The 27,733-nt window shown below is 42.0% G+C and overlaps 1 protein-coding gene across 1 annotated transcript in view; it reads right to left on the minus strand.

Moving 5' to 3' along the window:
* Positions 1-26,410, minus strand: part of LOC126355370 (uncharacterized) — a 44,347-nt gene extending 17,937 nt beyond the window's left edge. Inside the window, exon 1 of the mRNA XM_050005664.1 lies at positions 26,206-26,410. Coding sequence (XP_049861621.1) covers positions 26,206-26,410 — 205 coding nt within the window. The remainder of the gene's footprint in view (positions 1-26,205) is intronic.
* Between the last annotated feature and the right edge of the window lie 1,323 nt (positions 26,411-27,733).

Below are 27,733 nucleotides of genomic sequence, written 5' to 3' on the forward strand. Positions count from 1 at the left end.
GCTACTTACTTACAGAAATAACGAGGATCTTTCAGTAAGTAATGCCCCACTTAAAAAAAAAAAGCCATTAATATCCATATAAAAACGTCCTTGTACGTACTTCCCATTTGATGTTTGTTATCTAGTCCAGTGAATCTAGTCCAGTTTCGAATCTTTCTGGAAGATGGCAGAGGTGTAGTACAGCGTCAAAATGGCGTCCACATACGACTTACGTCACAAGCAGCGTGCTATTATTGAATTCTTGTGTACAGAAAAAGAAACCGTGGTGAACCTCCATCAAGGTTTGTGTGCAGTGTCTGGCGATGCAGCAGCTGATACGCGTACTGTTGGGCGATGGGTAAGGAAATTTAGAGCCTCAGGAAATGCAGAAACAGAGCTCCAAAATCAGTCACACTCGGGATATCCTGTTACAGCCACTGCTCCAGACATGTTGAATCGTACAGATGTCATTATTCGCCGACCGGCGCATCACAACTCGACAATTGGCTCTTAAGTTGACCATCAGCATTGGGAGTGGGTCTGAAATGATCGAGAATCTCGGGTATTCAAAGAGGTGCTCACGATGGGTTCTACGAATGCTCACAGCGGACCACAAGATCAAAGAAAGGCCATTTCATTTGAATTGTTGGAGCGTTTTGAGACCAACAGAGAGGCCTTTCCGTCACGCATCGTTACTGTGGACGAAAGCTGGGAGCACCACTTTGCGCCAGAAAAAAAGGCAATCCATGGAGCGCCATAACTCTCATTTACCACAAAAGAAGAAATTCAAGACAACCCCCTCTGCCGTAAAAGACACAGTAACAGCGTTCTGGAATCGTGATGGCGTCATTCTTGTGGATGTGATGCCAAGAAAGTCAACCATCAATTAACAGGCATACACGAAGACTCTGAATAAACTCAAGAACAGTTTCCGACGTATACGATCGGACAAGAGTCCAGCAGAAATGTTGCTCCCACACGATAATGCACGACCAAACACAAGTCTGAGAACCCGGGAACACATCGCCAAATTGGGTTGTACTTCGTTGCCTCATCCACCCTGCAGTCCAGACCTGGCACCCTCGGACTTATCTCTCTTTGGGCTACTTAGAGATTCTCTATGGGGAATAAACTTTGAAGATGACGAGAGTGTTTGTCATGCAGTGAAAACATGGCTACGTCTACAGGACCAGCAGGGAATACATATTCTTCTACAACGTTAGCGTACAGCCAAGTAACGATATGGAGACTACGTGGGAAAATAGGATATGGACAAGACATGTTGACGTACATTGTCACCAAATTCTAACTCTTAACAATAAATATGTTGAGATACAAAAAACGTGGGGCAATACTGAACGACCTTCGTACATGACTTATTCGTAGACACGTTGTGCCACATAGCTCCACCAACTTACCAACGAACCGTAGAATCAATGATACGCACAAGCGGTGATATATTGCTTTACAAAGATGACCCAATAAGCTATTACGCAGATGGTCATAATATTTTGGCTCGTCAGTGTTAAGTTTCAATAGAATGCGGTGAGGCGAGAGGGTTCACGGTGACGTCACAACTTACAGCCCACCTGCGCGTGACCCTTAGCGTGCATTCTAGTATTCGCGATACACATAAAGTGAGAAATGCAGCATTTCCGACAGTTGTGTCTGCTTTAAGCATCGACCGGAGTATTGCTTGGTTACACAAACAGCGAGCGAGCAGTGGTGTCTGCAGTTGCCGCAGAGCGCAGCAAAAATGATGCCGTCAAAGCAGGAGGACGCAGTAGCCGTAACAGGGCTGTTCGAGGGATGTAGCCGGAGGTGGAGGTGGGGCAGGGGGGGGGGGGGGGGGGGGGGGGAGCGGATGATGGGGGGAGGGGGCCTACAGCCGGTCTGTAGGGACACTAATTAAGTGTGGCCGGCCAGCGCACCGGGAATGTTTGTTATGGCCCGCACAACAATCGCTTGCTAATTACGACCGTGCGCAGAGCTCCAAACGCAACCGTAACAGCCGGGTGTCTTCGTGGCGAACCTCCATCCACTGTGTCTCCCGGCCGCACCAAGGTGACACCACAGTGACTTTTGCGGCTCTCTCACTAAAATGAAACCGTAAAATATACGCCTCAATTTGCTGTTTCATTGACGTCTTGTTTCATTTCAAATTCTTTATTCTGTCAAATTATTTTCAAAGCTGCTGAAGACATCACCAACAACTGTTCCACAATATCTTCTTATTTGCCTGACGTCACGCTTCCCGCTATTGTGCTACCTAAATTTCGCGCCCTCTGAAGACTGCTCCTTAAGGTTCGGGATTAGCACTAGAATTCAGAAACGAATGTAAGACGGCAGTAACATTTGAAATGTCTGATATGTACTTGGCATAATAAAAAAATACCTTTTATTATGATATGTTGAAATATGGCAGCCAAATTGCTAAACTGGCAGCAAAAATGCTGAATTTCATGGCATGAGTTTATTTTATTCGTGATCTTAATTATGTTCATGAGTACTCTGTACACCTGCATAAAGTGCGTGACAGGGAGTGCTTAGCATGGCAATACATGTTGCGGGTTCTTCATGACTCCTGAAATCTCTCTGGACGTGCTGTAATTTGTCTAATTTATTTTGGCGTCACGTTTCCTACAAGAGAGAGAGAGAAGGGTATGTGACTGAGGAATACTTTTAACTTCACCACCACAATGGTTCTTGAAATTTTGTGAGTATGCTGTGCCCCCAAAATGTGCATCTATCTGCAAAAGCCTGGCAATTCTTTTCCAGTATCTCTCTTACGTACTCCCGTGACTCAAACAAATATGTGATCATTCGTGCCTTTCTTCTTTGCATTCGTTTTATATACTCCATTAGTCATACCTGATATGAGTCCCATACACTGGAGCAACATTCTAATTAGTACAGCACAAGTTAGTTTTAAGTGCTCTCCTGTGTTAGGCTTACTGCATTTTCCACTGTGAGGAAACGAGGGGTGTATAAATTTACACTTGTTTACAGCTAAAGGAGATTGTTAGTCTTTGAACCACTTTGAAATCTTACCAAATTCCGATAATATGTCTGCAGCTTTGTTGTGACAGAGCTTTATTACAGGTAACTGCAAGATTTGCTATTAATAGTTGCTTTCATGCCGTAAATACGCAACATGAACAAGAAGGGTCGCAACACACTTCCAAGGGACACACTCGAACTTACTTCTACTTCTGTCGATCACCCTCCATCCAAATTAATACGCTGCCTTTCACCTACCAAGAAATCCTTAACACTGTCACAAATTTTGTTTCTTAACCTATGTGCACACTTCCAAGGACACACTAGAACTTATTTCTACTTCTATCGATCACCCTCCATCCAAATTAATACGCTGCCTTTCATCTACCAAGAAATCCTGAACACTGTCACAAATTTTGTTTCTTAACCTATGTGATTGTACTTTTGTTAAGAGAGGTAAGTGCGATAAAAGTTGAAATGCTTTTCAGAAGTCAGGTAATAAGCCGTCTGTCTGGTTCCCTTGCTCCATAGCTTTTGAGATTTCATACAAGGAACGCTGAAGTTGGTTTTGTACGGTCGATGTCCGAATCATCGCTTGCTGATCTTAAGTACTTTTTAACAGAGTTATATCTCAGTCGCAGGTATTCTTGTGCACGCGAATGAAAAAATCGTAGAATTAGGAAAGTGCAACATCAATTTGAAAACGAAACAACGTTCTTTCACTACCTAGCTCATGAAAGAATGATTGAGGTGTTATTCTTCAAAGCGCAGAATCTCTTACGCTCTTTCGTAACTGTTGGTTGGTTGATTGGTTTGGGCAGAGGGGACCAAACAACTAGATCATCGGTCCCATTACATTAGGGGGGAAAGAGAGGGAAGCCGGCCGTACCCTTTCAAATGAACCATCCAGCCATTTGCTTGAAGCGATGTAGGAAAATGTACCAGGATGGTCGGACTTGGGTTTGATCCGTCGTCCTCTCGAATGCGAGTCCAGTGTGGTAACCACTCCACAGCCTCGCTCGGTCGTAGCTGCTGATTACGTGATTATTAAAACAGATTCAATTACGAATCATTCTCATCCATGTCAATTGGTTATGCAGAGGGCAAATTGATTATGATGATGGCACATGGTCGAAGAACAGGAGGTACGAAATCTGACGTCATGCTTTGTTGTTACGTGTAGTAATTGAATAATTGGAGTAAAACAACTACATTGTAATTGACAGCGACAGCGCTTGCTTTCAGTAAAATGTTATTTAGTTACAGCCATCTTGTCAGTGTACTAAGTTCAAATTTCAGGCTTTTCTACTGTATTGTTGCGTATTCCAGTATTCTATCACATTTTTTCTATCTCTTCTGTTTCTGATTAGCAGTCCTAGTTGTAACACTAACATGTGGAAAAATTTCTCTCGGCACACAGAACCAATCTTCCGCTCTCACCGAAGAGTCCTACGCTATCGGCCATCCTGATATTGAAACTGCATGTAAAGCATAGAGGCGAAATCGTACTTTTACTTTCACGAGAAAGCAAATGAGCTTTCTGTAAACATAGCCCCGTGCTGGCAACTGACAGTGAAAGACCCTTTCTGGAACAAACTCAAGGGAGTGCTGTCCAGCATGGTCTGTGCGGTTACCGAAAGCGGTACAAATCGATTTGAATTTGAGTTGACTATACGAGTCTATCATGCATAAACTATTAAGATCATTGGCCTCTAAATGCAAGGGTCCGAATACTAATTCCGATTCGGCACACAGTTTTAATCGACTACGAAGTTTCATTTCTACTAGCAGTGTTCATTTAACTGTGTGTATTTCTATTTCTTCTTTAATTTTTTCATTCGAACTTGTTGTTACTTAGCTTTTCAACTACATTTAAATATATATTTTGTTTGTTTGTTCAACTATTGACACCCACTTGGCACAAATTTTCAAAACATTAATTTACCTATTCATATATATTTTGAAGTTTAATAAATTAGTCTTGCTTTCTCAGAACTACTGAGTTTGTGATTCTTATTGGAAATGAAATTTCTCCCACAATTCTTCTGTCCAGTTCAAAACTGAATGACGAGCGTTGCTTATAGATACTTTTGAATCAGTGTTATGAAATGTTAATTTGCTGTTCGTAGTCTTCAACTGTAAGAGTAAATACACCGTTAAATTATATTATCTTTTCATGTTACGAATCGCTCCACTGAACACAGATTCGACTAAATCGTTTGCTCGAATTACCTCTTCTAGGTGTACTCATTTGGATTTCTTATCTTCGTACAATGTCTGTTATGAAAATTTTAGAGTATTTCAGATGTTGTTAACAGACAGGGTTTTCTCAGTAGTGCTTCTTAAATGTGCTCAAATTGCTGCTTCTTAGAAGACACTACACTGTTTCTGCTGCACGGCTTTTTAAATAAGTGGTAACTTTTACCGACGTCCCAATTCTGATGAAAAAATTGCTGAAAGGTTCTAATAAAACTTGAGTTTGATTTCAAACAACTCATATGATTACAGTTAGTGGTGACTTTCATTCATACTCGATAAGTTGGTGAAAATACATGTTTAATTCCGGAGGTACGCATGGAACATCACCCGAAATTGTTCTAAACGCATTTCCTGAAAATTATTTCGAACAGTTAGTTCATGAGCCCACGGTTGCGAAATCACACTTGACCTCTTAGCAACAAATAATCCTGAGGTAATAACGAACATCAAGACGGATACAGGGGTTAGTGAACAAAGGATTGTCGTAGCAAGACTGAATATTGTAACCCCAGGTCCTCCAAAAATAAACGAAATACATAACTGTTCAGAAAAGGAGATAAAAATTCACTTGACGCCTTCGTGAGAGACAATCTCGACACCTTAAAAATTACCAATATAAGTGTAGACCAGATATGGCTTGATTTATAAGAAATAGTACCAGCGGCAATTGAGAGATTCATACCAAATAAATTAACAAACGACAGGGCTGATCTTCCTCGGTACACAAAACGGGTCAGAACACTGTTGCAGAAACAACGAAACAAACATGATAAATTTTAACATACGAAAAATCCCAAAGTTTGGCGATCTTTTACACAAATTCGAAATTTAGCGTGGACTTCAATGCGAGATGCCTATAACAGTTTCCACAATGAAACGTTGTCTCGAAACCTGGCAGCAAATCCAAAGAGATTCTGGTCATATGTGAAATATGTAAGCGGCAAGAAAGAATGAAAGCCTTCTCTGCCGGATAGCAACGGAGATACTATCGAAGACAGTGCTGCCAAAGCAGAGTGACTAAAAACAGCCTTCCGAAATGCCATCACAAAAGAAGACGAAGTAAATATTCCTGAATTCGAATGAATAACAGCTGCCTACATGAGTAACGTAGAAGTATACATCCTCCGAGTAGTGAATCAACTTAAATCACTTAATAAACGCAAGTCTTCTGGCCAGACTGTATACCAATTAGGTTCTTTTCAAAGTATACTGTCGCAATAGATCCATAGTTAATAACCATATACAATAGTTCGCTCGACGAAAGATTCGTATCCAAATACTGGAAAGCTGCACAGGTCATACCAATATCCAAGAAAAGTAGTAGAGCTAATCCACTAAATTACAGACCCATATTATCGTCGATATGCAGCAGGATTTTGGAACATATATTGTGTCCGAACATGATGAATTACCTCGAAGTAAACGATCTATTGACACACAGTCAACATGTATTTAGAAAACATCGTTCTTGTGAAACACAACTAGCTCTTTACTCACATAAAGTGTTGATTGCTATTTCTGTATTTCCGGAAGGCTTTCGACACTGTAACACACAAGCTGCAAGTTGTGAAATTGCGTGCTTAAGGAATATCGTCTCAGTTATCTGACTGGATTCGCAATTTCCAGTCAGAGTAGTAATTGACGGAAAGTCATCGAATAAAACAGAAATGATTTCTGGCGTTCCCCAAGGTGGTGCTATTGGCCCTTTCCTGTTCCTTACGTATATAAACGATTTGGGAGACAATCTGAACAGCAGTCTTGGGTTGTTTGGAGATTATGCTGTCGTTTATCAACTATTGAAGTCATCAGGAATCCAAAACAAATTGCAAAACGATTTAGAAAAGGTATCTGTATGGTGCGAAAGTTGGCAGTTGACCCTAAAAAACAAAAAGTGTGAGGTCATCCACATGAGTGCTAAAAGGAATCCGTTAAACTTTAGTTAGGCGATAAATCAGTCGAGTCTAAAAGCTCTAAGTTCAACTAATTACCTAGGAATTACAATTACGAATCATGTAAACTGGAAGAAAAACACAAAAGTGTTGTGCGGAAGGCTAACCAAAGACTGCTTTTATTGGCAGGATACTTAAAAAATGCAAAAGAACTACGCTCCTCTTTTAGAACACAGCTACGCGGTATAGGAGTCTCAACAGATGGCATTGACGCAATCCATCGAAGAAGTTCAAAGAAGGGCAGCACGTTTTATATTATCGCGATATAGGGGAGAGAGAGTCACTGAAATGTTACAGGATTTGGGGTTGACATTATTAAAGCAAAGGTGTTCTTCGTTGTGGAGGAATCTTCTCCCGAAATTCCAATCACCAACTTTCCCCTCCAAATGCGAAAATATTTTGTCGACACTGACCTACATAGGGAGAAACAATCACCATGATAAAATAAGGGAAATCAGAGCTCTTACGGAAAGATATAGGTGTTCGTTCTTCCCGCGCGCTATACGAGATTGGAATAATAGAGAATTATGAAAGTGGTTCGATGAACCCTCGGTCAGATACTTAAATGTGATTTGCAGGTATCCATGTAGATACACATTTAGAGGCCCCCTTATTAGAGTGACAGCGAAGACTTTAACGGCAGTGAAGGCTGAGTGAATACACTCCTGGAAATGGAAAAAAGAACACATTGACACCGGTGTGTCAGACCAACCATACTTGCTCCGGACACTGCGAGAGGGCTCTACAAGCAATGATCACACGCACGGCACAGCGGACACACCAGGAACCGCGGTGTTGGCCGTCGAATGGCGCTAGCTGCGCAGCATTTGTGCACCGCCGCCGTCAGTGTCAGCCAGTTTGCCATGGCATACGGAGCTCCATCGCAGTCTTTAACACTGGTAGCATGCCGCGACAGCGTGGACGTAAACCGTATGTGCAGTTGACGGACTTTGAGCGAGGGCGTATAGTGGGCATGCGGGAGGCCGGGTGGACGTACCGCCGACTTGCTCAACACGTGGGGCGTGAGGTCTCCACAGTACATCGATGTTGTCGCCAGTGGTCGGCGGAAGGTGCACGTGCCCGTCGACCTGGGACCGGACCGCAGCGACGCACGGATGCACGCCAAGACCGTAGGATCCTACGCAGTGCCGTAGGGGACCGCACCGCCACTTCCCAGCAAATTAGGGACACTGTTGCTCCTGGGGTATCGGCGAGGACCATTCGCAACCGTCTCCATGAAGCTGGGCTACTGTCCCGCACACCGTTAGGCCGTCTTCCGCTCACGCCCCAACATCGTGCAGCCCGCCTCCAGTGGTGTCGCGACAGGTGTGAATGGAGGGACGAATGGAGACTTGTCGTCTTCAGCGATGAGAGTCGCTTCTGCCTTGGTGCCAATGATGGTCGCATGTGTGTTTGGCGCCGTGCAGGTGAGCGCCCCAATCAGGACTGCATACGACCGAGGCACACAGGGCCATCACCCGGCATCCTGGTGTGGGGAGCGATCTCCTACACTGGCCGTACACCACTGGTGATCGTCGAGGGGACAGTGAATAGTGCACGGAACATCCAAACCGTCATCGAACCTATCGTTCTACCATTCCTAGACAGGCAAGGGAACTTGCTGTTCCAACAGGACAATGCACGTCCGCGTGTATCCCGTGCCACCCAACGTGCTCTAGAAGGTGTAAGTCAACTACCCTAGCCAGCAAGATCTCCGGATCTGTCCCCCATTGAGCATGTTTGGGACTGGATGAAGCGTCGTCTCACGCGGTCTGCACGTCCAGCACGAACGCTGGTCCAACTGAGGCGCCAGGTGGAAATGGCATGGCAAGCCGTTCCACAGGACTACATCCAGCATCTCTACGATCGTCTCCATGGGAGAATAGCATCCTGCATTGCTGCGAAAGGTGGATATACACTGTACTAGTGCCGACATTGTGCATGCTCTCTTGCCTGTGTCTATGTGCCTGTGGTTCTGTCAGTGTGATCATGTGATGTATCTGACCCCAGGAATGTGTCAATAAAGTTTCCCCTTCCTGGGACAATGAATTCACGGTGTTCTTATTTCAATTTCCAGGAGTGTAGATATCGGTACGGCGAAACAAACAGAACCGTAATCTATCTTTTTCTTTTTTTTTAAAAAAAAAGCTTAGAAACTTTTATATCTGACTACGGTCAGTGCACAATGTGCTCGGCGTCTGTTTACCAAAGGAGCAGCTGGACCTTAAAATCCTGGAGCTAACCTGTCCAGTCTTAACAGCTAAACCATTCTAAAAACTCAGCCCTATAATTCCAAGTATCGCAACGGGGTGTTTCTCTACTTACAAAATACCCCGGGAGTTAACAAATTCTCAGCGACCAATGGCGCTGCTACTCTATCGGATTCTGAAGAGAGTACAGTGGGACGTTACATGCCAAATCAGAGGAAATCGGATTCCTCAAAAATGTTTCTTTGTCAGAATCAGCCTTAACGTCTAAAATTTAGGATAAAACAGAAAAAGAACAAAAAATAAAATTTCAGCTATGCACGAATAAGATTTTCAGACGAGAATTCTATGGGTTTTGGGAACTACAGCCTGTTAAAAAGCAAAACAGACAAAAGAATCAAAATAAAACCCATCTGGAGGTTGCATTCGCAGCTTCAAAAAATATTCCTAGTTCTGTAGTCAAAGTAAGGCCTTCTTTCAACGGACTAATGACAATTTACTTAAAGTGTGCAAATGAAATGTAGACAGTAATTAATGCGCATATGATTCCCAACAAAGAAAATAAAACAAACACAGAAAACGTAAATAATCTGTGGGAGGTGGTAGAAAATAGAATACCTAAAACTGCAAAAAATCATATGAAAGTTCTACTGGCCGATTCTAATGCAAAATAAGGGAAAGGGTGAGAATTCAGCAAACCGACAGGTGTTTTCTCTGCGCATAAAGGGACCATCAAAATAAAAAGAGACCGGTGGAAATGTGTAGGAATTTGTCTCAAAATCAAATCAAGCAATTTTTATAAAAAGCCCCAAAATATAAAAAGTAAAAATAAACATATGGATCACTCAACAAGAACATAGGTGAATTTCAAACTTATCATATCGAAATCGCGAATCCACATCACAAGGAGATTTTAAAAGTTTACTTATGATAAGCAGTCGTAAAAATCCAGTAGAAAGTTTGTGACTTATTTCCAAATTTAATACCAACAAAATCCAACAACTGCCATTTCGAATGAACTCGACAAAAGGCAACCACAAAATTAGTTGAACAGAAACACAAACTCGTTACAGATACCCAAATCCAAATTCCTTTGCAAAGGCGGAAAAACATCCTTGATGGAATGAAGCATATAAAGAAGCAATAAACACAAGAGGTTCAAGAAAGGAAAGTAGTATCAACCGAGAAAATGCAAATGACGTGTTCCTGTCAACTAGATAACAATATACAAAATTAATTAGACTAACAAAAAGACAATAAGAGAACACTTAACTCTGTGAAATTGGAAATTTCAAAAGACGCGTGCCAGTCCCAGAACCCTCCATCTCCAGAAGGAAAATGAGCAACTGGCACTTAAAAACCAAAAGAAAGCGCAGCAAACTACAGATTTTTTTAAAAAAAAGATATTTTAAATTTTTTTGAGCCCACGGATGAGTACCGCCAGAAATTCTCAAAAAAACCAATCCATATTCAAAAGTACCAGGCCAAGACCTCCAAAAACATACGTTTTTCATATTAGGTACATTGTGCTGCCACCTCCTGCCAGGTACTCAGTATCAGCGACCTCAGTAGTCATTAGACATCGTGAGAATGAAGAGTAATCAAGGAAATTTGGGTTATAACGAAAAAGGAATGCACAGACTAAGAATAAATAAGGAAATTATAACGTATACCTAGTGAAATAATGGAACCAAACAGATTAACTAGACAGCAATGGAATTCTACGGACCACACATTAAAGTATTGGCTGGAACAACAAAATGGATTGGTATAATACAAGAATACACGGAAGACAAAGGAGTAATAGAAGTTGACGTACAAGACAGCGGCATATTTAGGCAGAAAATTCACGACTGCTCTTCTGGCGTGCCAGAAAAATCCATGTTAACGGAAACAACTTGGCCTGCCCAGACAAAGAGAAACTATTCTTACAGAATGAAAAAACTACCGGCACATAGGAAAAGGAAAGCAAAGCAATGAAAATGTCCCATGCTGTACGTCTTGTGGTCCATATGGCCTAAATGTTAATAATAATAATGATGACAATAACATTAATAATAATATATGGTCCCAGGACTGTTCACGGATACTTCAGGAACGCTCATTAGAACCAGAAAACATCATATGGACATATACTCCTTTCTAATGGTTTCCGAGATAGAACACGTCTATAAGGAACAGTAGTGGATCTAAAACTGAACCCTGTGGGTCCCCCCGTGTGATTTCTCCCACGTACAAAAAATGGGCCACAGAGACTGTGGTGAGTTCAAATTGATGTGTCCCCCCCCCCCCCCCCCCCCACACCCTCCAAGATTGAAACCAGTCGAACACATCTAGGACGTGACTGAACGTGGTGTCAGAGCTCATCTCTCTCCTCCCCGGTGTTTCTCAAATTAGGCGACTTGTGTGCATATGTAGTGCCAGCCACCTCCAACGCGTCCGCAGCTCGTGGTCATGTCGGTAGTGAGGCGACCTCTGGATCACAGGGCCCCGGGTTCGATTTCTGGCCGGGTCGGGGATTTTCTCTGACCGAGAACTGGGTGTTTGTGTTAACCTCATCATTTCATCATCATCATCATCATTCGTGACAGTGGCTAGACTGGACTGTGAAAAAAATTGGACTGTGTAAAAACAGACTTTTTGCAGGCGCAGTTGACAGCCCTACAAACCAAACATCATTATCAAACCCTTCCAGCGACATACCAAGGTCTCATTGCTTCCACGCCACAACTCGTCCCCGCTGTTATCCGTCCAAAAGGTGAACATTCTGGCTACTAGGTAGATGGTTTTAATGTTCTGCGTGACACTAGACTCACCTTTTGCCTTCCACCGAAAAATGATCAAGTCTTACAACCATATAATTGCTTTTTTTTCTAATCATTGTATAGCTTTTGTTTTGTTGTGCCAGAGCGATTGCGGCATCAACAATTCTAACGCAACTATAAATTATTCCTGCAACTGTATGCAGCGATATACTGTATACACAACGCGCCTAATCATGTAAGTACTCTTTCAAATTGACAGCGTCATCGCCTTTACGTTTACAAGAAGCGGTATGCTAAAAAGTGTTGTATTTTAGATACGTCCATTATTACGCTTTATTAACTGCTAAAAAAAGTTCATGTTTCTGATTGTAGGGCCAAAAAATGTGACAGAGGAGAAACTAGAGCGGACGTTTTTAGAGGTGATTGCGGAAGAAGACGACGCGGTATATACTGATGCATCGTTTTTTGATGGAGAGGATGAAATGATGTTACTTAATGATCACGACAGTGGCGCTTCCTTTCATAGTGAAGATGACTATTTATTGGTAGGGGCAAACAAAAAATGATATGAGTCATTCCATACGATCATCAGTACTGGTACGGTTGTAAAACTGTGCGTTTTACAAACGTATACATTTTTAGAAACACAAAAATGGCTCTGAGCACTATGGGACTTGACATCTGAGGTCATCAGTCCTCTAGAAATTAGAACTACTTAAACCTAACTAACCTAAGGACATCACTCAATCCATGCTTGACGCAGGATTCGAACCTGCGACCGTAGCAGTCGCGCGGTTCCGGACTGAAGCACCAAGAACCGCTCGGTCGCCGCGGCCGGCTTTTAGAAACAGGCAAGGTGAAAATTACTCAAAAGATGTGGATGCAAAGTTGACACATCGTAATGAAATTTGTGCAGTATTAGGCATTCTGTGCGAAACCTATTGCGACTTTGATCTAATGACGGAACAGAAATGATTGTTTTGATTACAAGAGATTTTTATTGCTTCTCAGTTGTATTAGATTTGATGATAAAGAAACTAGATATATGAAACGTGAAACCGATAGCTTAGCAGCTACTAGGAGCCTTTTGGGTGCTTTTGTGAAAAATTGCGTGAATACTTACAATCTTGGAATATTTGTTACTATTGTCGAGAAACTAGAAGCATTAAGGTCATTGCAGCTCCGTACAATACATTCCCAACAAACCAGCTAAATATGAAGTCAAGATATTTTCTCTGTGCTATGCAAAGATATTCTACACTGGTGAGTTGCAAATTTACTATGGAAAACAACCAGAATAACCGTTTTGTCTCTCTAATGAGCTATTTGGTAGTGCGTCTACATTAACCGAGCGATAAATGGCGCAAATAGAAAAGGTGATAACAGGTAACTGATATTCCAGCTATCCACTGGCTCTCTCTCTCTTGGAAAACAAAATTCATTGTATGCAAACCGAGTGTTGGATCAAACAATACCATTGAAGTCGGGGCGGCAGTTTATGGATACTAGGGAAATTCTGTTGTGGAATTCTATGCACTTTGACGTAACAAATTTGTAGGAGCAATGGTTGTATGGTACGCCTTGTTGAACGTGGCTAGTATCAATGCACAGGTGTTATTTCACTCAAATGAAAAGTACGCGAAGCAAACACGTCCTGTATTCCTAAAGAACATTTATTTACAACTCATGAAACCACATCGCATCGAAATTCCCCGACACCAAGTTTACCGTTTGATGTTAGCATGTATGCGTGTGGTTAGAAAGTTCAAGAGATCCATAAACAAGAGAAACCAGCGAAAATAAAAACAGATATTGAATTTGGGGAATGGCAATAAACAGCTTCACAACAGTAAGATGTAGCTTTTGTAATAATTTTGTCTGCAACAGTCAGTCTCAAACAACAGTTCTCTGCGAAAATGTAATGTTCGTACTGTCGCGATTGAAGAGAATTGATTTTCAAGTAAACTACTCCAATGTAACAATGAAATGAAATGATCGTACGGCATTTATTGGCCGAAATATCCTCTTCGAGGTTCGGCTGCCGTATTGCGAGTCATTTTAGTTGACGCTACTTCGGCGACTTGCGTGTCAATGATGATAAAAATGATGATGAAGGACACACAACACCCAGTCCCATTTCGGGAATCGAACCCGGGCCGGTAACGCTATCGCTGCGCTACAGAGGCGGACGATGCAACAAATAAGCCTCTATAACAAATACACAATTATTGTTCAGCACAAGCTTAAATATTACACCAGAATCCTCTAATGGAACAAATTTCATCTTCATTTCAATTTTTATTACAATTTCATTTAATAATTTCATAGGATTATTCCCTTGTATGTTCGTGATCAGTGTATGATGTTATGTAAATCACTGCAGTATATAATAAGGCAAAGGCCACTTTTCATCAGCGTGTACATAATGTACCAAACTCCAGCTAATGTAACGTTAGTGGAAAAATGCATTAACACAATCAGATAGTGTCAGTATACTGTCTCTATAGTGAGCAGCGTGCAGTCCACAGAAGAGTACGATGTCAATGTTCGAAAATTAAGGTAATCACTACCGTTTTGGCTACAGACGTGCCGGTCGCGCCCGCCCCACCGCCGTGTCATCCATCACTCAACTGCGTCGTGTTGATACGATGCGGAGGGCTGCAGTCAGTACACCGCACTCCCGGCCGTTGTTGGGTGGCAAACCAGCTAGGTCACGTGACTCAACTAGGATGACACGGCTGCACGCACCTCGGTCTTTCATCCCAGCAATGGAAAATCGCTGGCACTCCCGTGATCGAACCCGCTCCTCCGCATATCAGTCAGGCACGCTGACCTCTCGGCTACGGAAGAGACGGTGCTATGATTATCTAAGTATATTACTATGGGTTGAGTTGGGTTGTTTGGGGAAGGAGACCAAACAGCGAGGTCATCGGTGTCATCGGATTAGGGAAGGATGGGGAAGGAAGTCGGCCGTGCCCTTTCAGAGGAACCATCCCGGCATTTGCCTGGAGCGATTTCGGGAAATCACAGAAAACCTAAATCAGGATGGCCGGACGCGGGATTGAACCGTCGTCCTCCCGGATGCGAGTCCAGTGTCTAACCACTGCGCCACCTCGCTCGGTTATATTACTACGTTTTAAAGTTGGCGTTATTATTCGATTTTAATATTAATGGTAGTTTTAGTGACGCAGGATGGTTTATAAATTTATTTCTGGACTCCAGTGTAAAAACGATACAATGCAGGCTTTGATCGATGCTGGTGCGAGTACATGTTTATTTCAGTTTGCAGCTCTTCGTCGTTTTTAATATGAATTTTTTGCTTCCGTCCTTTCCGCGCGCCTGTAGTTCTCTGAATTCCTTCTAAATTTCTTCTCATAAGGGGTATTATATTCGACTTATGCAAATTTCAAGTGAAAGTCGTCCTCTGCTAATGGCGTCGAGACAGATCGCGGGCTCTCCGGCACTTTCCTGGTCTAAGACCTCACTGGGAACTCAGTTCCTCCGCAGTTTTTGAGTTTGATGCATGAGAGAAGTGACGGGACTAAGTTCCGCCAACAGATTTATGGCCGACCGCACACAGACCGCGGCGGCCGCCCTGGAAGATAAAGGCGAATAACTCGGAGTTGGTGTATGGGAGTGGGGCTCCCACAAAATAACACGCTTTACGAGCCGACAGGCTAGCGCCAAGTGGATAGCCAGTGCGCTTGTGTACAAGTGAGAGACCGGGGCTAGGGCCTGTTTGTCGGTGAAAAGCAACTCCAGTAACGGCGGCAGTTATTAGAGATGGCGGCTATCGTAAAAGAATTTTGGAAGATTGGATTACACAAACTTTGTCCTACTTCCACTTTTCGAATTCTATATCGCCACACTACTCACTAAAAAAACGATCGAGCAAATGCAGTTCCCCGTAAACCCCTGATATCGCTTAAAACATGTTACAAACTTCGTGGAACGTTGGTTGTCTTAATACAGTTTGCTGTTACGTGAAAAAGGTGTTTGGAGATGAATAAAATCTCAGTCCGCCTGGAAAATATGAACGAATTCGCCGAAGCGACTGCGTGATTTAACTCACTCACTTCCACTCACACCTACGTCTTACACGCCAAAATGCAGCAAAAAAAAAAAAAAAAAAAAAAAAAAAATTGTCAATGACTAAAAAATCTGTAGTTGGTGGAGGATTATGTACAACGTCTGTCAGCTCTCTGTGTTTAAGCACTATGAAACACAATTCTCTACAGCAAGTATTACAGATTTTGAGGATGATGTAGAGCTGTACTGTCTGCTGCGAAAAATTACAAAGTGGCTGTTGTCTGTTTGTCAGCGACAAACATTTGTATCAAGTGTGAGTGTGTGTAGTGGTCTAGGCATAACCGCTCTTATTAGCGACGAAAACAAAGGAATTCTGCAGTGTCTATTAATTTGAAATTATAAAACACAAACTAAATGCTACTCTCTGTACTATAAATACAGGTGATAGATATATTCATCAGTGTCTGTGATTCTATTTCACGAAAGCTTGTTTCTTTGAATATTTTTAATCTATTACATCCCGTACCTACATATTTCACTCACGGATTTTGTGGTTTTACAAAGTACATTCTTCGTCTAATGAAGAGCGGTCAGTTCATCACCTTCTGGCAGTTTTAACTGAGTCAGCCTTGTCCACATACTCCCTCAAGCAATTCTTGGTTAATAATATAGACTGCCATATTCACTTAGCAAACATTAGACTGAGAAAAAATTAGGCCGTTGATAATAACTCTTTAGTCACGGTACACAAATAGTACTTAAATGTGTGGAATCCGAGAAACTGGGACTACAGGGGGACACAACGTTCACACAGAGGGCAGTAAGTAAGGGCCGGGAAGTTTCACGGAAATGTTGTAAGGACTAAATTGGTAGGGCCTTGAACATTGAGGCACGTTAACTCTCGGAAGTCTACTTACATAGTTTAAAGAACCAGTATTAAATGAAGAATCGTGGAATTTACTTCATCCTCCCAGCTGCTTGACCCGTAGAGTAACTACAGCGCTCACATCGTTATTGAACTAGTCATTCTTCCCACGCTCCATACTCGATTGGAACGGATCGTAGAGTGGCAAGTACCAAGCGCCATGCACTTCACAGTGGCTTTCAGAGTATGTACACGGCTGCACAAAGGTATATACTATTGTACAGCTTTCATTTTCATTAAATGTCCAGCAGAAATAAAAAATTTAATGACATTTTCATTAAATGTCCAGCAGAAATAAAAAATTTAATTATAAAACACAGAGTTTAAATTACCAGTTGAGAGCCTTCCCTGAGCTACGCCCCTTTTAGTCAGTAGATGAATTTTTCGCAGCAGCTCGGAAGCGCACTCAGTAAGGAAATATTCATTGTGTTTACAATGCAAATATTTTATGTTTCTGGACTATTATCGTCTTCCTTTTTAGTTTTTCAATTTTCTCATCACTTGCCTGTGAATTATGTAATAACGCATTCTAAGGCTACTGACCTTGCTGAATAAAAATTAATTTTTGACAGGAAGCTAACAACAACGATCTTTCCCGTCATTTGTAAACAGAGCGGATCCCATTTTGAGTTGGGTATAATGCTTTAAGTAATTTACACGTCGTTGAATTTGAGTACTGGAAACATCGTAACTATACCGCAATTCACCTTTAAGTTCTTGGCTCAGTTTCATCGAATCACTTTGATAATAATTTTCTACCGTTCCCTTCTCGAACAGCATGTTCGAAAAGCAAACAGTTAAAACTTTCGGTGCGAACTCCGATTTCTCTTATGTTATTACGATCTCCTTTTCTCCGTATGTAGGTGGGAGTCAACAAAACATTTTCACGCTCAGAGGAGAACACTGGTGATTCAAATTTCGTGAAAAGGTCTCGACGCAGAGAAAAATGCCTTTGTTTTAACTGTTGCCACCAAAACTAGCGTATCATATTCGTGACACTCTCTCCCCTTTTTTGCGACAATACAAAACGAGCTGCCTTTCTTTGAACTTTTTCGATGTCTCCGTCCTCTGGTAGCGATCCCTCACCAAACATCCGTACTCCATAAAACGGGCACGGGTAATATAGCCTGTCTCTTTAGCAGATGTGTTACATTTTATAAGTGTTTTGTCAATATAACGCAGGGTTTGGTTTAGCATCCCAAAACATTTTCTGTGTGGTGGTATAATCTTAAATTTCTCGTAGTTGTATTCCATAGGTATTTAGTTGAACTGACAGCATTTAAATTTGTGTGATTTATGGTTGAACCGAAATTTAACCCATAGCTTTTAGTACTTATGTGGATGACCTCACGCCTTTTATTGTTTAGAACCAGTTGCCCCTTTACGTACCATACAGATATCGTGCTGAATTAATTTGTCAGTTTGTTGATCTTCTGATGACTTTAACCTCCGGCAAAGGACAGCATCATCTACAATCGGTTTAAAATGCCTGCTTGGATTGCCTCCCAAATATTTTATATACATTAGGATAAACGGTAGGACATATAACATGCCATTTATTACGAGATGCGTAGGAAGCAGGAGCAAAACGATATTTTTGTTCAGACTATACGAACGAATATGCAATGTTTCATGAAACCCTCGTCACAGGAAATATCATGACTATTTTCGTCGAAATTGGATTGACGTTCCACCAAAACTGTTCAAATAAAGATTTGGTAACCAGCATATCTGCGAACACGGGGGTTCTTAGATTCAAAGACAGCGGAGAATCAAAGATAGAGATTTATTTAACTGCAAAAATAATTATCCTGTGAACCAAACCTAGTAACCGAAATAAAGTTAGTCCTCACATACGAGAAACCATGTCTGTTGCTAGGTAACATTCAGTAGCGTGCTGCTCCCTCCTGTAAATTGTAACACGTTTGGATCCGCTTTGATATGCAGTCTACAAAATGCTGCTACTCAAGCCTTTGACAGCAGATTCCCTTACGTCATCCGACGTGTCAGGAGAGGTCCTTCGAGCAGGCAATTAGAATTTCAACTGGTTTCAAGGATGTTCGAACGGATTTATATCAGCAGCCACCGCACACCATTGTATTCGATTGATTCACGCCTCTAGTAGAAAATGTTCACGAGGTAGGCTCAGTGTGGTTGTGCATTGTCGGCTTGAAAGATGAAGTCAGCACGGAAATTTTGTTACTGTAGGACTGCAAAGTAAACAGGAGGATCTGTACCGATAACGCAGAGCCCTCAAAGTGCCTTCGACAACGATGAGTGGCGTTAGACTTGAAGAAGCAGGAGTACCAGCACAAAATATGACTCTTTCATATCCTGCTAAATCAGTGCACCGAGCGAGGTGGCGCAGTGGTTAGCACACTGGACTCGCATTCGGGAGGACGACGGTTCAATCCCGCGTCCGGCCATCCTGATTTAGGTTTTCCGTGATTTCCCTAAATCGCTCCAGGCAAATGTCGGGATGGTTCCTTTGAAAGGACACGGCCGACGTCCTTCCCCGTCCTTCCCTAATCCGATGAGACCGATGGCCTCGCTGTTTGGTGTCTTCCCCCAAACAACCCAACCCTATATTAGTGCGACTGCCTGTCTGAGACGTCTGCAACGCTAATCAGAGACATAAAATTTCAACCTCGGTTTCCTGCGAAAACGACAAGATATTTTACGCAAGTATGAAATCATCAGCCCAGTTCTATGCATAATCTGATCAAAAGTATCCCGTCACCTATTAGTGGGCATTAATATGGGCTGTATCCTCCCTTCGCCTTTATGACGTCTTCAACTCTGTTCGGGACACTTTCAGTGAGCTGTTTGAATATCTGTGGAGATATGTCAGTCCATTTTTCCTCAACAGCAGAAACCAAAGTAGGTAGTGACGAAGGACGCACGGGTCTGGCACCAAGGGGACGTTCTAATTTACCCTAAAAGTGTTTCATTGAGTTAGATCCCAGAGACTGGACAGGCCAGTCCTTCCAGAAAATCATTTAGGCAGATACGCAGATTTATGACAGGGCGCATTGTCATGCTGAAACAAACAGTCAAAATGTTCCAATTGTTCCTCTAGTGTACGCAGCACAACCTGCTGTGAAATGTTCAAACACTTGCGCATTTAGCGTTTCCGTAAGTGCATTAAGGTAACCATACCGCAACTATAAAAATTATACCCATACTGTCAATACCACCACTTCCATACTTCACTGTTGATGTCACGCATGATGAGAGGTAATGTTATGCTGGCATTCGCCAAATCCCAAACTCGTCTTTCGGGTCGCCACAGGATATAGCGTGCATCATCACTCGAAATCATCTCATTTATAGTCATCCATTGTCCAGCGGCATCAAAAGTCGCTTAGCTTTGACTTCAGATGTGTGTGGCTTACTGACGGGCTGCTCGGCCGTTGCACCCAAATTCTTTTTAACTCCCTACGCACAGGCACTGTGCTAGCCGGACTGCTGGCTACACTTGGAATCCAACGAGCGATTGCTTCCACCGACTTCATACAGTCTTTTACAACCACCGTCAGCAATGCTCGATGCTTCCCATCCGTGGATACATGATTTCTTGGCTTAGCTGCATTTGTTCCTTCTCATTTCCACTTCATAATAATATCACCAGCAATCGACTTGGACTGCTTTAGAAGGGGTGCAATGTCCATGATGGATCTGTCAGTCAGTGAATTCCAATGACTAGCACACATCCGGGACCATTGAACTTTCCTGAACGAACCGTTCTGCTAGTCTTCTCTAACGGCCAACACTATACTCTCCGCCTCCTTTAATGCTGTCGGTTCAGTCTCTCATGACATCTGGTGGTCATTTCCGATTTAAATAGGGTTTTGCGAATGCTTTTGATCAGATAGTGTATCCTGCGATTGTGGTGAGGATACACAACGGTTGGATTCTACGTGTTCTCTTCGAAACCTTCTTCCCGCAACACGTGCTAGGGGTTTGTGTTATTGTTATTATAGGATGCCTTGAGGTCACACTCATCGGTGTGAGGATAGACAGCCCTACCAGCTGCCCAAGAAATGCACTCTGCAGTCGTTTGCAGTCTTCTCCGGGTATCTTATTATATTGTTGAGCAAGCGTGGTGGATGTTCGAAGAACGTCGCTGTGGTGCGTCATAACTCTGCAACTACCTTCGTTAATGAGAAGCCATCTTGCTCTGAATGACAATGTGAGCACTATCTACACTCAAAGTAACCCTTCGAGGCAAGTAGGCGGACTAAACAGAAGACACAGGCCACACTGCCGCGTTGACTATTTTTGAGACACTGCGCTGCTCTAGGACATTGAGATTGAGGTTTACGACCAAATGACAAAAATCATTAACTATGTAAGTTATTAAGGGTGTACAAAACTTTTCTCCATCAGTTTGTTTTTCTAAACATTGTTGTCAGTGACGTCACCTACACTCTCCGGGCAAGTTAATATTTAATGAGTGGCCACATAACAGCAGTGTGTAGAGTGCCTCCACCTGAGAAAGTAGAAACTTACTATATAATGCGCAGACGAAGACTGACAGCTGACCGAACACTTTTATGTTGTTAGACGCTACGAATTAACATTGCCATGTAAGCTGCTGCAAATAACATTGAGAAGCCTGAATATGATCCGAAGAACGAAATCGGTTGTGAATCATCAACTTTCGGCAATTGAAATGAGACGTTTTTCTAGAGCTGAAATTCTTATTAACGTAGCTCAGCCCCGGTTGCGTTGGAATTACTAGCATTAATTTTGGCAGATTACTCATGAAAATGAAATATTGTGGTATTCCATGCGCGAGTGGTGAAACAGGCGACTTCAAGGATTTCGACTTCTGCTTTCATAAAATACTCACTCATTATAGTTTTCCCCCCTACAAACGAAAGTAAATCACTTTTCAATTCCTCTTTTTCCGAGTATTAAAGATCCCCATTAATTTATAGGCGCAGTCTCTGCGGCGAATAATTCATCTCGGGTTTGGTAGTCTGGTAAGAACCGGCACCTCTGTATGAGGGCATTATAAAATGTGTCAACGTAATAAACGGTTAATTTTCTGATGACCCTACGAAACGTCTATATGACATATTTATTTAACTGACGATCAAAAATAAAGGAAATTGTATTGAATTATCAGACAGAATAGTCACTTTAAATATGCAAAACGTCTCTCTGAACCGTTAATCAACTGTAGTATATCATCTAATGTGCCATCATTAATTTCGTAACACATATGGGCCACAATCATATTTCTTACTGTAAAATTTGCAAGGTGGATTCCATTGTATTCGGAACACTTAATTACTATGTTTTAACGAACATAGCATAGTGGTTAAATCACTAAATAGCTTGATATATTGAATACTTCGTGGAAAATAATTTCAAAAAACCTTCCACATGAATGATCTGATCTCGTAAAAAAAAAAAAATCACATCTAAAACCTGTTTTGAGTGTCTTCTAAACCACGCTATACGTCATCACTGCAATACTAGTTTTGTCGTTGGAGAATTTTGTTCCACTGAATAATAAGTCTTATACATAGAGAAATTATAAGTGTGAGTTATGAGAATTCAAAATGTATTACTTGCTGCGAGTGAGTGCCGCATAGGCATTAGGTCACGGAAAGTGACAGAGCGCTTAATAACGCGAGAAATCTGCACCTGCTCCGCAGACACACCGACTGAACTTTAGCATCAGTTTCGGCCAGAAAGACAAAAATGTTCAGTCACAGGGTTTTACTTCTACTTACTGAATTGCTGATCATTCACTGCTCTGAGTATTAAAATCTATCTACAGGTGAAGATTAGACGGAATGTGGTGTCAAATCACCAGTGGAGAAGAACGGTGACATTGTGTTTCCCATCCTTATGGGCAAATTAATTTGTTTACGTGATTGGTTCTACGTCTTATTTTTGCATTATGAGAAAAGCTTCTGTGGAAAATATTGTAGACACACGATCTCGCCACCAAATATCTGCTATGCGCCCCAATATTATCCATCTTAAGGATTTCAGGGAGCGGTTGTGAAGATAATTGTTATCGCCAATTAGCATACGACACAAAGACCTGCTGTTATTTGTATTTTGTATCCTCAATAATAATAAAGATCTGCTAAGGGGCCATACCTAAAGATATTACAAATATTCCAGCGTCACGCGGTCTTTAATCAGCTGTCGGCCACACGTTGCGGCTTCTTCTGCGTGCCTGAGTCGTGATGAGAGAAGAACTGTGCCCCGGTGTTGAGTGATTTCGTACTGGCCTGCTTCGCTTCGCACTTGCTTCTTGTCGATGGTGCTTCTTCTGCTGATGAAAGTGTTGTGTCGTGGCATTTCCGTTCTCTGAAACGGCTGGGTAATGCAACAGCCTCATACATAGTAAGGAGAACGGTAAAAAAAAATTGAAGAGAATCGTTTCACAATAAAGTTTGATGCGTTTTAACCCCATATGTGGTATGATCTTTAACGCTGTTTAGTCATTTCGTATTCCTTCCCATAGTAATTTAGAGCTGAAGAACACGAATCAGATCGAATCTTATGAGTATTAAGTGCACTACGGCCGAATGTTCAAAACTAGTTTCCCAGTCCGAGGTTGATAGACAGCTCTTTTGTTGGATGTTTTCACTATTTTCATCTCCCAGTTCGCAGTGTGGTGTCGTCTGCATGACTGTGCACTTTCGATCACCATGGAGGACTTTCTACCTGTGGGAGAGCGATCTAAAGCGAGTAGAATGAGAATTAAAGTTGCGAAAACTAAAGATAGGGCGAAAAGGTAGCTCGGTAAGTAATAACACCTGATGTATTTTACGAATGATTATTTTCAGTGAAATTTTTTAAGTCGGTCCAGTGATGTGTTATTCGTGTCGAGAATATTGCATAGATGCATCTATTTATACATTGATTGGGTTTTGCTATCTGTAGTTGTGACGTGAGGAGACCTATTTCGTTTTAGGTATTTCAACCGACATCCGCGTTTAAGTAATTTTGAGCTGCCTTGTAATGACGAAGAAGGCAGATTTAAGTCCGAAAGCAACGCAATATCCTATCCGGAGAAATCAAAAAATAAAGATTAGAGCATACCGAATGAAGTGAAAAAACGTCACAGAGTCAGTTATACGAAAATAGAAAATTGGAACTTGATGAGACCAAAATTCGATTTCGTTCAAAACGTATAAAGTATAATTAAAAAATTAAAGGCCTTTATGCATTGGGAAATGATTTCAGTAATGAATAATTCTGGAACATGATCGAAATACTTGGTCCTGCTGTCGAGAATTCTGACCTTTCTTTTGGTTAGGATACAAAACGTTTTTTTCCCTTTCTGTAAAATTGTGATCTGTGCATTTAATATGATTTAAAACGATACTCTTCCATTGTCATTACCATGGTTTTCGCGTCGAAGTGATTGAACACGTATTTTATCTCCATCATTACAAATGTCGGGCAGTGAGAGATCAAACAAAGGTGACCAAGTAACGTATTCTAAGTTTTCTCCATTTATTATCTCTCTCTCTCTCTCTCTCTCTCTCTCTCTCTCTCTCTCTGTGTGTGTGTGTGTGTGTGTGTGTGTGTGTGTGTGTGTGTGTGGCCTTGCAATACAGATCGAATTGCCGAGTGAAGTGGCCCAATGCTAAGACAATTATCTTTTATTCGGGCAGAGGGCGGTTCAAGCTTAGATTTCCCGTGACTCCCCTAAATCACTCAGGGTTAATGTAGGGCTGGTTCCTTTGAAACGGGATGGGCGATTTCCTTCTCCGTTTCTCCACAATGCACACTTGGGCTAGTGGTCTACTAGATGTTATATCGTGGAGTTCCTTTCTTCGTTCCTTATAGATCACATTTTATTTCAACACATTTGCTATACAATGTGTACAGCACATGTTTACAGTCTACTATGCCCCTTGGAAGGTAATATAGCGAAGAAAGAAATCTCTCTTATACTTCTCACTGGGACAACAACGACATGCGTTACAATACGTGATTACGACATCTGGCGATTTTTTAAATAGTAACTTCTATCTGTACTTAAGGGAGGGGGAAAGAGGAAAATTATGACAATTGATTTGTGACGCTAAATGCTCACGTGAGCCTTTGAGTTCGAATTAATTACTACTTAATGTTCTGAGAGCCTACGAATCAGGACTGGTGGTGAATACCATAGCGAAGTTACGACTACGGTAATCATGACACACATTAAAATATTATTAGCTCCTTTTCACTCGTAAAAGAGCAAATAGTCTGTAGTTTCAAAGTACGGCAACATTTCATATATAAAAAAGATATCACAACATTCACTGGCATCGAAAGAAAAGGGGAAGCTACAATTGATTAAACTCTGACTCTCCCACTGCATTCTTGGAAAGCACAAAAGTGAGGGTGTTCTACAATACAGAAAATCTACGTTTTTGTGTTCTTCATTTATAAATTAATAATATTCACGCAGGCAATTCTTTAGTTTTTACATTCATAATGTTTGTCGAAATCACAACTAACGTCGCTTGTATAAAACTTGAGGCAAAAAGAGATTCTATTCAGGGAGGTGGTGTACCATTTTCAGTATCGAAACCGGCGCAGAACTGCGAAGTATCTCCATGCAAATTCTTTCCCGTAAGATTTAGTAAATAAATTTGTCATACGACTTTCTGATATAACAACTAATACATAAAATCCGTTGATATCTCCCAGTAATCAAACATTTCTCGCATCTTGGATGTTTTTGACGTCACCTGCAAACTACAGCGTGATTGGGAAACAAAGGTAGGAAACACTTGGCCACATTGACTATGACTCACTGTAGCTACAGCCAGCAGAACCTTACAGTGTATAGCGATCTCAGAATGATGAGTCCGGAAATACTTTAAGTCCGAAATCTGTAACCTTAATAGTCACAACACAGAGCTAGTCGAATCGTGCCGCTTTAGAAACAATAACGTGGCTCCAAGTCGCGAATAGTAGCAGTGCACTACTCTTCAAACATAAACCCTTCGCTCGCTACTGGAAACATAATTTTGGCTAAGCGACGATTGGCTGTAACCGATTCTTAACGCTGCGCTCCTTTGCCTCGGCATCAAACGTCCAGTCCAGGGTCATTCGTTTACCTGTGATGTGCGCCGGAACGCGCGAGGCCGAAGAGATGCGGATCCGAACTGAAAACACGACGCTAGGGTCGGGCGCAGCGGCGCCTACTGCGGTGCTGCGACGTCGCGGACAGCGCGGGACGCCTGGCGTCGAGCAGCGCCGGACGCTGACTGAGCCGGCGTCCCTAGCAACGGCGCCACCAGGAGAGGGCGCGCGCGCCGACATCCGACGGCGCCCGAGCGCTGCCGAGCGCAGCCGAGCGTGCGCCGTGCGCGCCACCCTCCGTCGATACGCGGCGCGCACCCTCACCGGGTCGCAGCGTGGCCGCTACCCTAATTGTATATGGCGAATTACGCGGTAAACTGTTAATCACACGCCGCTGCCTGGCGCGATCTGACCCGCCAACGGCAGGTGGCCGACTGTGTGAGCGAGTTTGCCTGCGTGTTTAGGCAGACTCGCCACAGTTGATTCTTATTGTCTGCCTAGACAAGCCCAAGTCAGTGACAGCTCCTTAGGGAATAATCCCTTGTAACGAAATATCTGTATTCGCTAATGCATTCTGCAGAACATGACCCGTTATGAGAAGACCTTAAATGTTATGGAGTTAATGGTGTTACAACAAAACTAGTTTACATCGATTTAACATGTAGAATGTTGTGGTGCCGTGGCCGTGCGGTTCTAGGAGCTACAGTATGGAACCGCGTGACCGCTACGGTCGCCGGTTCGAATCCTGCCTCGGACATGGATGTGTGTGACGTCCTTAGGTTAGTTAGGTTTAAGTAGTTCTACTTTCTAGGGGACTGATGACCACAGCAGTTAACTCCCCTAGTGCTCAGAACCATTTTGTTGTGGTGCCGAATAACTCGAACGATTCTAGGTTTAGGGGAAAATGTAATCACTGGGGTGAAATAACTATTCGAGACCACTGGGTTAGTTTTGGAGCCACTCCTACTCTAATTATATTTAACAAAAATTATGTATAATGTTATGTTGATGATCAAACAATTTTGAACAGGGTTAAAGATGTATAAAAGGGCGCGAAATCACGCGTGGAGTCTCACAGCGTCAGGTTTGGATCCACGTCTATTCCTTATTGATGTGCAAAACATTCCACTTAATACAGATTAAGCAAAGGTGACGCTTTTTAAGATGACAAGTGTTTTTAATACTCCAGTTAGACATACAGCAATTGAAGAAATTCGTGACAATGTTTTCAATAGAATTAATAATATACTAGCAGAAAACAAAAAAAGAATATATTGAGTTTTCTCAACAAACGTAATATCACCAAAAATGTTGCACACGAAGTGGACTTACTGAATAATGTACTCTACTATATATATTTGAGACTTCGTACAAATGTAAATTTACCGTGGAAGAAACAGCCAAATTTCAAAACTTTTGCTCTTATTACGCTTGCACGTTTTTACAAAAACTTATTCAGTCTATTAACAAATATTTCATATTTCCTTTGAATGACTTAATGCCTGAGCACTGATTGTATAATTCGTCTTATATAAAACATTCTGAAAACAAAAGAATAACAAT

Source organism: Schistocerca gregaria, chromosome 3, assembly GCF_023897955.1.
Source record: "Schistocerca gregaria isolate iqSchGreg1 chromosome 3, iqSchGreg1.2, whole genome shotgun sequence".
NCBI classification, from domain to species: domain Eukaryota; kingdom Metazoa; phylum Arthropoda; class Insecta; order Orthoptera; family Acrididae; genus Schistocerca; species Schistocerca gregaria.